A 15,170-nucleotide genomic window follows, 5' to 3' on the forward strand; every position below is an offset into this window, starting at 1 on the left:
CACTGTTCTTAATGAATGAGCCCCAATGTGTGCACAGGTCTTTAGACTTATGCTACACATCCCCCGCAACACACGGCGCTATCTAAACAAAAACAACATTCAGTTAGAATTCCTGGCCTTGGATAGCCGGCCCGAGGTCTGTAAGCTGCTTAAAGTAGGCAAGTTTAAAAAAATGAAAAAACAACAGGTGGGAAGATAGATGCAGTGCAAAGTAGAAAACCAAGTTTGCGGCAGAAAAACAACAGCGCCAAAAAAACCTGCAAAAATGTGAGCAAGAAATAAAGATAATTCCCCCCCCCCCCCTGTAGTAGCAATGAACACACATACACCATCTCCTATGTGGTGTAGTTTTGCGATTAAATTTGCGTTCTTTTGAAAATTCTCAGTTGATAAATGTGGTGTTGCACACTCTATGGTATATTTTTTCCACCATTGTGGGACTTTAGAGCAAAAACAACAATTATACGCCAAGAAGCTACATAGTAAATCTCCCCCATAGTATTTAAAGCCTTTTGTGTCTAAAGTCCTATATAGTTACACTGTAGCAGCATCCATAGGACTGAATACAATCCTGTTACATCATACATATTTTATGCAGTATAATAGGAAGGTCTATGTTCCTCAGAGGGTTTTTATTTTCTTTAAAAGAAGTCTATCAAAATGAAACCAGAGACACTTACACATATATCCAGGAACTGTGAATGTGGCAATCTTCTTATATTTGTTATCAATGGCCTCCTTCCTTCTAAAACCAATTAAAATTATGCTAATACGCTAGAAGGGCTTTTGGGGATGTTACCAGAGCCCTTCCATACTATAGCTCCTTTCACAGGAATGTTATGCTATGCCCGGGCCGGAACTCAGGCATAGCAAATGGCTAGAGAAGTGGAGAGGTGAGCTCTGCTGGACTGTATGTAACACCCACAATGCCCTTCTGGAGTAAGTATCCCTGGTTTATCACGATGGATTTTGATGGTAGATTTTCTTTTAAGGTCATCTGTATAAAAAGATGAATTGATAAAAAATTTAAATGAACTTCATGAGCCTCAATAACATCTATCAATACTATAATTTTATCCACGCATGTGTATTAGGCATATACATAAGCCTTCTGAATAGAAACCTACAGTTTGTTCTTGCAGTAGATTATATTATAGACACATTGACATATGAGACCCTCTGCGTGTTTCTGAGAAAATATGAAAATATGTGATATATGGCTATAACAACAGGTTGTTTTAGATGTGTAAATTCCCCATTATTTCCTTCCTATGTTTTACTTTGATAAAACACTAATGAAGTACATGCTATTTAGGGTAAGACATAAAATACCCTTGCAACAATGTTTGAGTTTACAATCTGAAATACAATCTGAGGAAAAGCCTAAGGAGCTCAAGAGACAGAATTGTGGTAAGGCACAGATCTGGCCAAGGTTAAAAAAAAATTCTGCAGCGCTCAAGGTTCCTAAGAGTACAGCGGCCTCCAAAATCCTTAAAGGGAAGAAGTTTGGGATGACCACAGCTCTTCCATGACCTGGTTGTCCAGCCAAAATAAGCCACCATGGTAGAATTGTGTATATTTTTCTCAATAGTTCAAATGCTGTGATAAGTTGTCTGTGTGCACTTTATTGAAATACGTTTGCAAAAAGATCTTAAAAACAGCTTATTCTAATCATAGGGCTCATGAGGATTGCTAAGTAACAAGACCAGTGGTCAATTTAGTTAGGAATGCAGGAGCACAAATTGGATTAGAGCCATCCGATAAGCACATGGACCCGCAACAGATTTCTTACAGGTTTTAAAGTGGGTTAAAATACTCTTAAACTCTGTCAGTTTAATTCAGGACTCAGCAGCTTTGTGGTTGTTTAGCAGTATCGGAATAATTTGTACATGAATATTTTAGACCCGAAAGAAAAATATATATATATTTTTTTTAAAGATTTTTATTGATTTTTGTTCCACAAGGAACCAACAATTAACTAAGTCAAAGAAACAATATCACACACATACAAAACAAACATACATAGAAACATAGAAAAATAAATAAATAAATTGACATAAAAATGTCTGATCCCAATTAGTTTATGAAGGAGGTTCTTCGTAAATTTTACCAAATGAAAGGCATATAATATTTGGCAAGATCTTAAAGTGCAGTAATTACCTTTAATCTCCTAGTACCTGCCATAGTGTTACTATACTACTAATCTTAGGGTAAACCTTATTTAATATTTAACAAACTCTTTATCTCTTGTACGGGAGCCTGTTTTTCTCAAAATTGTTTTATATACAACATCCCGTCCGTAGACAATATTTCTTCGCAACTGTAGTAAGTAATAAGCCTCTCGATTACCTTTTTAGGGGTGAGGGGTTTGCACTTTTCCATTTTGAAGTGAACTCAGCATGAATGGCTGAGAATAATCTATCAACTATCCATCTTACTTTTATTGGAATTGTTTCTACAGCCAAATTCAACAATCTCCGGACTAGGGCCAACTACAATACCAGATATCTTAGAGATAATGGTAAAAATACTGTCCCAGAGATCTTTTATTCGGGGACAGGACCACAACAGAGGATAGATATCGACCTTCATCCCACATCCTCTCCAACATTTGTCACTATAGGTGTGGAATGCTTTTAAAATTCTAGAAGGCGAGAGATACCAGCCCAACTGAATTTTCTCAAGTGTTTCTATATGATTAAAAGTGCTCTCCTCCATTCCTCAATAGTAAAAGTTTTATTAAGAAAGCCTTCCCATTTTATCACGTAGCTTAATTTATACCTAATTTTGTTGTATATAAATTCTGAGTATATAATAGAGATTCCCCTTTTGACAGTTTCATTAGGCTGGAGAAATACGCCATATCTACAGTGACCTGAGAGCTTCAGCTTAATTTTTTCAAGTAGTTTATTTGTTCCTAAATATTCTCTAATTTGGAGATATTGAAAACTAAAATTAGTCAATATGTTATATTTAATCTGTAAAGCTGGAAATTTCAATAATTTACCTTTTTGGGAAAGTTCTTTTAGCGAGACAATACAAAATGATGCCAAAGGCAACAATCTGAAATTCGGAATTATCCCTTCTAAATATTGAAGATGAAAGTCAGCATAGTTCATTTAATACCATTCATTAATTTCTTAAATCTAAGCCAGGCGAGAGAAATAGTTTTTGTAATCTCACTATTAATCTGTATTGATTTTGTTATGAACAAAAGGTGCAACAGGATAGCTTTAGTTGCTGTATTGTTGTTTATGTGCTTCTCCAAGAACTCCCAGTTTCTAGCACTAGCTGTTGTCTACCCCCTTTAGACATTGGTATGTATAGCAATCTTTTAGATAATCTCTGTTTGCCCTTTTCCCATATGTAGTTAAGGGTTAATTTTTGTACTTCCCTAGTTACTTTTCTGGAGAAGTTTAACGGTATTGATCTAAAATAAAAAAGTATTATAGGTAGAATAATCATTTTGACAGTAATGACAAAATGATATTTCCCGTTCTCTGTAATTTAGTCTTAATACATTTGATCACATCTCTAGAGTTATATCTCAAGGTTTTCTCTAAATTACTTGCTATAAGGATACCTAGATATGAAAAACCCTTCTCCACCAGTGTGAAGGGGAATGATTGTGCTAGATCTTCTTTTAATTTTGCGCCACCATTAACCACCAATAGATGACATTTTTAAAAATTTAGTTTACAATAGGAAATAGCTGAATAAATTTCTATAATATGTAATTATTTCCTTAAAGATGATCCAGGGTTCATACACGTACAAATTATATTGTCTGCATATAGACTTATTGTAAAATTCCTCGATTTTCCACATAAGCTATTTATTTCACAGTCATTCCTTATTGCTTCAGCAAATGGTTTGTTAACTAGATTAAAAATATAAGGGGATAGAAGGCAGCCCTGCTTGGTACCATTGCTAATATCAAAAAATTTTGAGACAAAGCCTGCATTAGCTATACGAGCTGATGGATTATTATAAAGAGCTAGAATGGCTTGTAGAAAGTTTAGATTTTAAGAAGTCACCAGTGCATTCTGTCAAAGACCTTCTTTGCTTCCAATGACAGAAATGCACTGGGGATCCCCGAGTCATGTGCTATTTGTATCAGATCAAGCGTTCCCATGGTAGCGTCTCTGACTTGGAGATCCGGCATAAAGCCCATTTGATCTTTTGGTTTTAAGTAATTAATTACTCTCTTCAGACATCCTGCTAGAACCGAGGCGTAAGTATATGGTGTAAATATGTATGCAAACTCTTTATAATATTCTTTAATAAGACCATCTGGTCCAGGAGCTTTGGATAATTTTAATGAACATATTACTTGGTTTATTTCATTCTGTGTAATAGGTGTGTTTAAGATCTCAATTTGTTCATTTGAAAGGCTTGGTAGATGTAAGCTATCAAAAAATGTTAAAGTATTTTTTTTCCCAATCTTGGGGCTCATCCTCGATAGTCCCAATATTTTATAATCTAGAGAAGTAGTTTTGAAAAGCTTCCATTATTTCAACTGGGTTGTGTATTTTTTCACCCTTATCGTTTTGTTTTTTTGCATTCTTATTATTTTGCTTAATTTGTTTTATTCTATTAGCTAGGAATTTACTCGGTCACCCAGGGAGTAGTTTTTTGCTATAGTTTTCCTTAGATTTTCTCTATATTCTTTTATCCATATTATTTGAACTTCAGAACAAAGCTTCTCAAGTTCTTCTTTAATTGACTCTATTGGGTTATTTTTATGTTCATTTTCTAACATTTTTATTTGATCCAAATATGCTGTAAGTGCCACGTTTTGTTCTTTATTAATATTTATTATTGTACATATAAGGATATACAAAAAAAACGATTCCCTGTTTTTGTTCTAGTGTGTTGTTTTACACACAATTTTTTTACAGAATATATCAGGGTAGTCTCTTTTTGCACACAGGTCTCCATAGAATTCTATGGAGACCTGAACTGCTTCTGTAATCATTTTAGAACTTGCACTTCCAACAGTAATCATTGTAATAATGAGGCTAAAGTCCAGCTCCAAGAAACTTTTGTCTTCATAAAACAGCATATTGGTATTGAGTCAATAATAGTAGTCCACCAGTACAAAAAAGATGGAAAATAACAAATTCAGTCAATGATCAAGAACATTAGTGGAATCATTGGTTACTGTATTTATCCAGCCATTAATAGCTTTTAACATTTTCCCACATTCCTCTGGCTTTAAAGGGGTATTCTCTTCTGGGCATTTACATTCAGTTTCATTAATCTGCCATATATAAACATTTCTTCAATTGGATGTTATTAAAAAAAATGTTCCTGTGTGAAGATAATTTCTCATAAATGTAGTGCCTGGAAACGGCCACCTCTGCTGAAGGGATTGCACAAACACAAGTTTTTTGTATATGAAATGTCTGGGGGACATGCAGTAACTCCCAGACATTTCATATACAAAAAACTTGTGTTTGTGCAATCCCACACAGGAAGATTTTTTTTAATAACACCTAATTGAAGAAATGTTTATATATGGCAGATTAATGCAACTGAATGTGAATGCCCAGATGAAAATACCCCTTTAAGTGCAAAGTCAATTACATGTGTGGCTCTGCTAATTATAACTGCTTAATAATGTGCCTGTGCTCAATTTTTCATTGAAGATATCAGTATAATAGAAAGGCTGGTAAGATTTTATTCTGACAATGGCTTACACAGAAATATCTTTCCAAATTAGATGACTTTGGGAAATCAGCAGATTTGAGTCTGGAAATGAAAATTGTTAGCCATCATCTAGGAAATATGTAAAACCGTGATTAATACATGACATGTGCTCTACATATTGTATCTCAAAATAACCAACAGGGAACTCCCTTTTAGATGTTGTTTTTATGAACTTGCACATTTAAATACTGTATAATACTATGCTAAATTCATTTATTAATATATTTTTTTTTACATTTTGTAGAAATGTAAATGATCAAATAAGTGTCATGATAAAAAAGGCACAAAGATAAGAAGCATTAAACCACCATGACCACAAAAGTGGTTTGTCATAAAGTTCTTTTGTGTCCTTGCAACTAAGAAGTTAAAGCTTCAGAGTTCAGAGTCATAACAGGTTTTACTCTTTGTCAATGCTGGTAAGAGCAATGATAGTGTCACAGAAACACAAAGCACCCTAGGAATAGTAAAAATCACAAATAATTCAGGGGTTCAGACTAGGTGAAATTGGTCTTCCTACAGGAGGGGGGTTCGACACAAGGCTCTTTGCACGTGGATCCCTTAAGTCTATTGGCATGACAAAAATGGCAATTAAGGGTCTTTATTTTGGCTGTGGAACTGTTGAATAAAATAACAACCTTGTTTCAACCCTAGTTCTACCTACCTCTTACATGAAGAGCAGTTTGACCTTACATTGCACCTGAACCTCTGAATTTTCTTTCCTTATTGTGCTTCTCCTAGATTTAGCTTGAACCACACCATGAGGTACAACTATTTTTGTCTGAGAAACACCTAGCTCATAATCTGGTTAAAGTTACAGAATAACCATTTAATTCTCATCATATTTAAGTTATTGTTTATCTTTTTAATTTTTATCACTTTGCAGGGAAGTCCTTTGTAGTGATCCTGAGATGACCTTGACACCAGTGAACATTCCAACAGACACTTTTAAACTTCGCATAGAGAAGACATCTATCAGACGTGTTCAGGCAGAAGCTTTCTACCTTCTCACCAACCTAGAGTTTCTCTGGATGCCCTATAATTCCATCTTGAGCTTGAGTGTGGTAACATTGCGAGGTCTCCGAAAACTTCAAGAACTTAGACTGGATGGAAATGACCTTACATCCTTTCCTTGGGAATCTCTTGCCAGCACACCCCGACTAAGACTGCTTGACTTGCACAATAATGAGCTGTCCTCTATACCTAAAGATGCAGCTCGCTACATGAAAAACATAACCTACCTGGATTTGTCTAGCAATAAACTCCTAACACTTCCTCAGGAACTCATCGCCTCCTGGCTTAACCTGCATTCTGCTTCATATTTTTCCAATGATCATTCCACCTTAATCTTAGGTAATAATAGTAATTTCTCAAGATACTAAAGGAAATTTATTAAAGATGCACTAAGCACTTTATTAAACATGGTAATTACATGGTTAATACGTTAGTTTTATGCCTATGTTTGAAATCATAGCATAGATAGGCAGAAAAGAAGAGAGATGCTCATAGAGGCACATGTATCATAGTTTCTTGGCTGACACTTTTTCAGACTTCCTAAAGGTGTGCCTGTCTACTGTCATTCTTTTCTCCCTTGCTGGAATCCTAAAGGTGGCCTACTTAATTATTGCAATGTATATTTAGTTTTTTTCCCCTTTGTGATGCATGTGATGAGTTGCCTGTTAAGTCTCGCAACTTTTTGTTTCGGTGTGCAAAAGTACATCTGTGTCTACCGTGCTCTGTTTTGTGACTTATTAGGCGCAAGAATGGCTCAATTTCAAAAGTCGCACAAGTTGAACAAACATCTGGACTACAAAGATAAATATGTCAACGGCATTAAATCCTTGAGGCAGGTCACTTTGGTACACTGCTTGATTCTGTGCCTAAAAAGTTACAAACTACAAAAAGTCACAAAAAAATGGGAAGAAAATGCAGGATGGATGAGACATGTGGTCAAACTTAATAATAATAATTCCTATATTTATATAGCCCACACAGATTATATAGCACTGCACAGAAATTGCCAAATTGGACCCTTTCACCAAAGGGGCTCTCAATTTAATCAACCTACCGGTATGTGTGGGAGGAAACCAGAGGACCCACACAAACACGGAGTGAACATACAAACTCTTTGCAGATGTTGACCCTGGGGCTTGAACCCAGGTCCCCGGTGCTGCAAGGCTGTAATGCTAACCCCTAAGCTACCGTGATTCTATGAGCGTTCTCACATTTCCTAGAGACATCTAATGGAAGTCTACCTACTTGAGGGTCACTCTTGATATCTCAGCACTCTACTCGAATACCCCCAATGAAAAGGGAATATGCATGATCAAACGATGTTTATGTCAAAATCCATTGATGCCCACAAAACAAAGAGATTCTGTCCTTTGAGCTGTTCAATAATATTTATGGCGTTCATGACATTTTTCCCAGAGCGACAGACTTTCCGTGCAGGGTGCAGTAAACACGTAGTTCACCTAGACCATTTTTCTTTTGGAACTTATGAAAAATGTTGGATTGATTTAGTTTTTGTGTCACTGTTTCTGACAATGGAAAATGCTCCCTTTCAGAGCGGAGTCAGAGGGGCTACAAAAATGTCCACCATGGTCTGATCTTTATTTGGGATGGTCCAGAAATAGAGATTCAACCTTCCACAAAAATGATTGGGTCCTAACATTCACTAAAATCATCTCTAAATCAGAAAGTTATTTCCTCAATCTGCATCTAGAAAATGCAGCAAACACCTGGGTTGCATGCAGAGAGCTCCGCTTGTGAGCCCTCTCCATACTCCCCTTACCACCCACCATTTTTACTATGACAAGTGGTTTGGAGCAAGAGGTTAAAGAGGTATTCATATTTCAACAAACTGTAGCAAATTTATGGTTCTCTAATAACATCCACTGGAAATGCAAGCTATAAGATTTACATCACGTTGCTATAATTTCTGAATGTAGCAGTTATATCTTGATCAACCTTTTACTTCCTTTTACTTCAGCAAACATGTTTGGATGACATTTAGTTTTGGATTAGTTATGTTAAAATGCAAAATCACTGTGCATCTGAATATTAAGATATGGTTTTATTGAATTCATTGTAGAAACAATGTAGAACAGTTAAAGATCACATTCCTACCAAACGTGCTGTGACATTGAGTCTTTTCTGAAATTTTTATTCTTGACATGAAGAGGGAAACAAGATTTGACCATTATTCTTTGTAGGTTTTTATCGCATGTGGCAACTTTGACTGAATTCTTCGACATAAAATGCCTTGTGCCACATGTATCAAAGATTTTAGATGACACTTTAAAGAAAAGTAAAACAAAATTGGGGGTTCACTGGAAAATGGTTATTTGTCAAAAATAATGCAAGTGCATCAGAATTTTGCCATAGTTATCTGGCATAAACTAAGCAAAAAATTAAGAAATCTGGTGCAGTCTATGAATGTGGGTCATGTCTTTAGACAGTTTTGATACATCTGCCTAAATGTATCTCTATTAAAAGTAATTCAAAAACAATAATCAAAATATGTTCATGTTTTCAGGTCTGCAGGACAACCCTTGGTTATGTGATTGCAGCCTATATGAAATGGTTCATTTCCTCAACTTCCCATCTCCATCTGTAGCATTCATAGAGCCTCGCCTAAAGTGCTATTCACCACGCAGCCTTGCAGGGGTACAGTTCAATCAAGTGGAGCTGAGGAAATGTCAGAGTCCAGTCATTCACACTTCTGTGGCAAAGCTCAAGACAATGATTGGCAGCACAGTCTTACTGCGGTGTGGCACCATGGGTATTCCAATCCCAGAACTGACATGGAGAAGATCTGATGGGAACCCAATTAATGGATCAGGTAAAATTCCAAATAGTGACCCTTAAACAGGGCCGGCACCAGCACTGGGCACACCTTGGCAAGTTCCAGGGCCCAGAACTGCTTTGGGGGGACCACATAATGCTGTACTTAAGGAATCCATAGGGGTGAGGGGGGCAGGGACAGATCAAGGCTGGTGGGGCCCCTGGGCGCAAAATCTGGCAGAGACCCCCAATGAATGTAGCGTTTATATACACGTCTTTTTTCTCACTATCTACTATCCCACCAGTAGTACATCTACTTATAGCCGCCAACCCCCCAGCAATTTATCTACATACCGCCAACTCACCCCCAGTAATACATCTACATACAGCTGCCAACCCCCCAGTAATACATCTACATACAGCCGACTCTCCCCCCAGTGATACATCTACATACAGCCACCTCAACCCCAGTAATACATCTACATACAGCCGCCTCACCACCATTAATAAATCTACATATAGCCGCCTTACCCCCAGTAATACATCTACATACAGCCGTCAACACCCCAGTCCTAAGCACTCCCGCAGACTATGGCAGAGCGGGGAACATACTGTTCCACTATCTCCCTTAGACAATAACAGGGCTGGATTAAAGGGTAGGTGCCTGAGGATCGTCGGATCATGGTATATAGTGTGCGATTTGGACGGAATTCCCACACTTGGTGGAGGGCCCCCGTAAAGCGAAGTGGTGCGGGTTCACCCTTTAATTCGTCCCTGGAGGGGGGCTGTATTTAATGAATCCATAGGGTGTGAGGGGGGCTTTTTATAAAATAAGCATGAGTACTGTTTGGGATGATTAATAGAGATGAGCGAGCACTAAAATGCTCGGGTACTCGTTGTTCGAGACAAACTTTTCCCGATGCTCGAGTGCTCGTTTCGAGTAACGAGCCCCATTGAAGTCAATGGGAGACTCGAGCATTTTTCATGGGGACCAAGGCTCTGCACAGGGAAGCTTGGCCAAACACCTGGGAACCTCAGAAAAGGATGGAAACACCACGGAAATGGACAGGAAACAGCAGGGGCAGCATGCATGGATGCCTCTGAGGCTGCTTAATCGCACCATTATGCCAAAAGTATGGGCAACAGCATGACCATGACAGAGTGACAGAATGAGGCTAGATAGCATCTAAAACATGCAATAATTGACCCTGACACTATAGGGGACGGCATGCAGAGGCAGCGGCAGCAGCGGCAGGCTAGAGAGTGGCATGGCGACATACCCTAAATGGACTCAGGCTTCAAACCAATGGGTGGCAGAGAGGAACCAAAGGAGGTGAGCAAGAAGCGCTCAAATAATATCGGTACATGATAAAAGTTTGCCAGTATATTTTGTGGATTACACAGCAGGGTGGCGACAAAGTTAACATGGAAGCCATGAAAACAATCCAAAATTCTGCCTGACACAGCTCGTTTGATAAGGGGACCATGTATGGAGGCAGTGAACTAGTAGTAGATTAAAGGTGCTGCAGTTAAAACTATGTTAGTTGGATCTTGGCATGGAGCTGGCGCTCCGCTGCCAGGCGAGCTTTCGCCAATCCAAGCCCCTGTCTCTAGGCTACTCCCCAAACAGCACTTCTAAGAACCTTTTGTATAAGATCAAGTGTAGTAGCGTTCTTATAAGTTTGGGATATGGCGGGTGAGGGGAATGTAAACATCTGCGCAAGAAGCGCTGAAATAATATCCGTAACACAGCACGGTGGCGACAAAGTTAACAAGTTTGATGTGGAATGCCCTGTAATAGCTCTTGGGCGGTGTGCCTTTTATCACCTAGGCTCAGCAGTTTGAGCACCGCCTGCTGTCGCTTAGCGACGGCACTGCTGCTGTGCCTAGAGCTACCGACTGATGGCGCCATGCCCACGGATGGTAATTCAGAGGAGGAGGAGGTGGAGGAGGGGTGGGAGGAGGAGGAGGCATAGTAGGCCTGAAACACCTGGACCGAGGTAGGCCCCGCAATCCTCTGCGTCGGCAGTATATGACCAGCCCCAGGGTCAGACTCGGTCCCAGCCTGCACCAAGTTAAGTGTAGTAGCGTTCTTATAAGTTTGGAATATGGCGGGTGAGGGGAATGTAAACAGATGTGCAAGAAGCGCTGAAATAATATCCGTAAATGGTAAAAGTTTGCCAGTATATTTTGAGGATTACACAGCAGGGTGGCGACAAAGTTAACAAGTTTGTTGTGGAAGCCATGAAAACAACCCAAAATTCTGCCTGACACAGCACGTTTGATAAGGCGGCCATGTATGGAGGCAGTGAACTAGTAGTAGATTAAAGGTGCTGCAGTTAAAACTATGTTAGTTGGTTCTTGGCATGGAGCTGGCGCTCCGCTGCCAGGCGAGCTTTCGCCAATCCAAGCCCCTGTCTCTAGGCTACTCCCCAAACAGCACTTCTAAGAACCTTTTGTATAAGATCAAGTGTAGTAGCGTTCTTATAAGTTTAGGATATGGCGGGTGAGGGGAATGTAAACAGATGCGCAAGAAGCGCTGAAATAATATCCGTAAATGGTAAAAGTTTGCCAGTGTATTTTGTGGATAACACAGCAGGGTGGCGACAAAGTTAACAACTTTGATGTGGAATCCATGAAAAAAAACCCAAATTTCGGCCTGACACACCTCGTTTGATAAAGGGACGATGTATGGAGGCAGCTATATGGACGACTTTTGGAGGTAGCAATGGAGACAACGTGTGGAGGCTGCTATGGAGACAATTCAATTTGGATAGTGCCTGTATGTGGCAGTCCAAAAAAGTTTTCAAACCAGAGGAGCAGGTAGGTGGCCCTCCATAAAAATGGAATAGATTGAGTGCCTGTATGTGGCAGTCCAAAAAAGTTTTCAAACCAGAGGAGCAGGTAGGTGGCCCTCCATAAAAATGGAATAGATTGAGTGCCTGTATGTGGCAGTCCAAAAAAGTTTTCAAACCAGAGGAGCAGGTAGGTGGCCCTCCATAAAAATGGAATAGATTGAGTGCCTGTATGTGGCAGTCCAAAAAAGTTTTCAAACCAGAGGAGCAGGTAGGTGGCCCTCCAGAAAAATGGAATAGATTGAGTGCCTGTATGTGGCAGTCCAAAAAAGTTTTCAAACCAGAGGAGCAGGTAGGTGGCCCTCCAGAAAAATTGAATAGATTGAGTGCCTGTATGTGGCAGTCCAAAAAAGTTTTCAAACCAGAGGAGCAGGTAGGTGGCCCTCCAGAAAAATGGAATAGATTGAGTGCCTGTATGTGGCAGTCCAAAAAAGTTTTCAAACCAGAGGAGCAGGTAGGTGGCCCTCCAGAAAAATGGAATAGATTGAGTGCCTGTATGTGGCAGTCCAAAAAAGTTTTCAAACCAGAGGAGCAGGTAGGTGGCCCTCCAGAAAAATTGAATAGATTGAGTGCCTGTATGTGGCACTCCCAAAAATTGTTTAAAACAGAGGACCGGGTCGGTGGCCCTCCATAAAAATTAAATGCATAAAGTACTATAGCTAGAGCCAGTGGGCCCTGTCAAAAAATAGCCAGTTTCCTCTGCTTTACTGTACAAAGAGGAGGAGAAGGAGGAAAATGAGGAGGAGGAGGAGTGGATAAATTATTCAGGTTGAGCTTCCTTCACCTGGTGGAGATTGGAAATTAGGAGAAATCCAGGCTTTATTCATCTTGATAAGCGTCAGCCTGTCAGCGCTGTCAGTCGACAGGCGTGTACGCTTATCGGTGATGATGCCACCAGCTGCACTGAAAACCCGCTCGGACAAGATGCTAGCGGCAGGGCAGGCAAGAAACTCCAAGGCGTACAGCGCCAGTTCGTGCCACATGTCCAGCTTTGAAACCCAGTAGTTGTAGGGAGCTGTGTGATCATTTAGGACGATGGTATGGTCAGCTACGTACTCCCTCACCATCTTTCTGTAAAGATCAGCCCTACTCTGCCGAGACTGGGGACAGGTGACAGTGTCTTGCTGGGGTGACATAAAGCTGGCAAAAGCCTTGTAAAGCGTACCCTTGCCAGTGCTGGACAAGCTGCCTGCTCGCCTACTCTCCCTCGCTACTTGTCCCGCAGAACTACGCACTCTGCCGCTAGCGCTGTCAGAAGGGAAATACTGTTTCAGCTTGTGCACCAGGGCCTGCTGGTATTCATGCATTCTCACACTCCTTTCCTCTCCAGGGATGAGAGTGGAAAGATTTTGCTTGTACCGTGGGTCCAGGAGAGTGAACACCCAGTAATCGGTGCTGGAATAAATTCTTTGAACGCGAGGGTCACGGGATAGGCAGCCTAGCATGAAATCTGCCATATGCGCCAGAGTACCAACGCGTAAGAATTCACTCCCCTCACTGGCCTGACTGTCCATTTCCTCCTCCTCCAACTCCTCCAACTCCTCTTCTTCTGCCCATACACGCTCAACAGTGAAGGACTCAACAATGGTCCCCTCTTGTGTCTCGCCAACATTCTCCTCCTCTTCCTCCTCATCCTCCTCCACCTCCACCTCCTCCGATATGCGCTGAGAAACAGACCTAAGGGTGCTTTGGCTATCAACAAGGGAATCTTCTTCCCCCGTCTCTTGTGAGGAGCGCAAAGCTTCCGACTTCATGCTGACCAGAGAGTTTTTCAACAGGCCAAGCAGCGGGATGGTGAGGCTGATGATGGCGGCATCGCCACTGACCATCTGTGTTGACTCAGTTACTCAGCACCTGACAGATATCAGACATCCACGTCCACTCCTCATTGTAGACTTGAGGAAGCTGACTGACCTGACTACCAGTTCTGGTGGAAGTTGACATCTGGCAGTCTACAATCGCTCGGCGCTGCTGGTAAACTCTGGATAACATGGTCAGTGTTGAATTCCACCTTGTGGGCACGTCGCACAACAGTCGGTGAGCGGGCAGTTGGAGGCGGCGCTGCGCTGCCCTGAGAGTGGCAGCATCTGTGCTGGACTTCCTGAAATGCGCACAGATGCGGCGCACCTTCGTGAGCAAATCAGACAGATTGGGGTATGTCTTGAGGAAACGCTGAACTATCAGATTTAACACATGGGCCAGGCATGGCACATGTGTCAGTCTGCCGAGTTGCAGAGCCGCCACCAGGTTACGGCCGTTGTCACACACAACCATGCCTGGCTTTAGGTTCAGCGGTGCCAGCCACAGATCAGTCTGCGCCGTGATGCCCTGTAATAGTTCTTGGGCGGTGTGCCTTTTATCGCCTAGGCTCAGCAGTTTGAGCACCGCCTGCTGTCGCTTAGCGACGGCACTGCTGCTGTGCCTAGAGCTACCGACTGATGGCGCCATGCCCACGGATGGTCGTTCGGAGGAGGAGGTGGAGGAGGGGTGGGAGGAGGAGGAGGCATAGTAGGCCTGAAACACCTGGACCGAGGTAGGCCCCGCAATCCTCGGCGTCGGCAGTATATGACCAGCCGCAGGGTCACACTCGGTCCCAGCCTCCACCAAGTTAACCCAATGTGCCGTCAGCGATATATAGTGGCCCTGCCCGGCAGCACTCGTCCACGTGTCCGTGGTCAGGTGGACCTTGTCAGAAACGGCGTTGGTCAGGGCACGGATTATGTTGTCTGACACGTGCTGGTGCAGGGCTGGGACGGCACATCGGGAAAAGTAGTGGCGGCTGGGGACCGAATACCGAGGGGCGGCCGCCGCCATGAGGCT

General features: G+C 41.3%; 1 protein-coding gene across 1 annotated transcript in view; it reads left to right on the plus strand.

Annotated features, from left to right (window-relative positions):
- LRIT1 (leucine rich repeat, Ig-like and transmembrane domains 1) overlaps positions 1–15,170 on the plus strand; it is a 35,439-nt gene that overhangs the window by 7,185 nt on the left and 13,084 nt on the right. The window contains exons 2-3 of the mRNA XM_072129969.1: positions 6,596–7,062; positions 9,248–9,553. Of these exons, the coding sequence (XP_071986070.1) occupies positions 6,596–7,062; positions 9,248–9,553 (773 nt within the window). The remainder of the gene's footprint in view (positions 1–6,595; positions 7,063–9,247; positions 9,554–15,170) is intronic.

The sequence above is a fragment of the Engystomops pustulosus genome, chromosome 11, assembly GCF_040894005.1.
Source record: "Engystomops pustulosus chromosome 11, aEngPut4.maternal, whole genome shotgun sequence".
NCBI classification, from domain to species: Eukaryota; Metazoa; Chordata; class Amphibia; order Anura; family Leptodactylidae; genus Engystomops; species Engystomops pustulosus.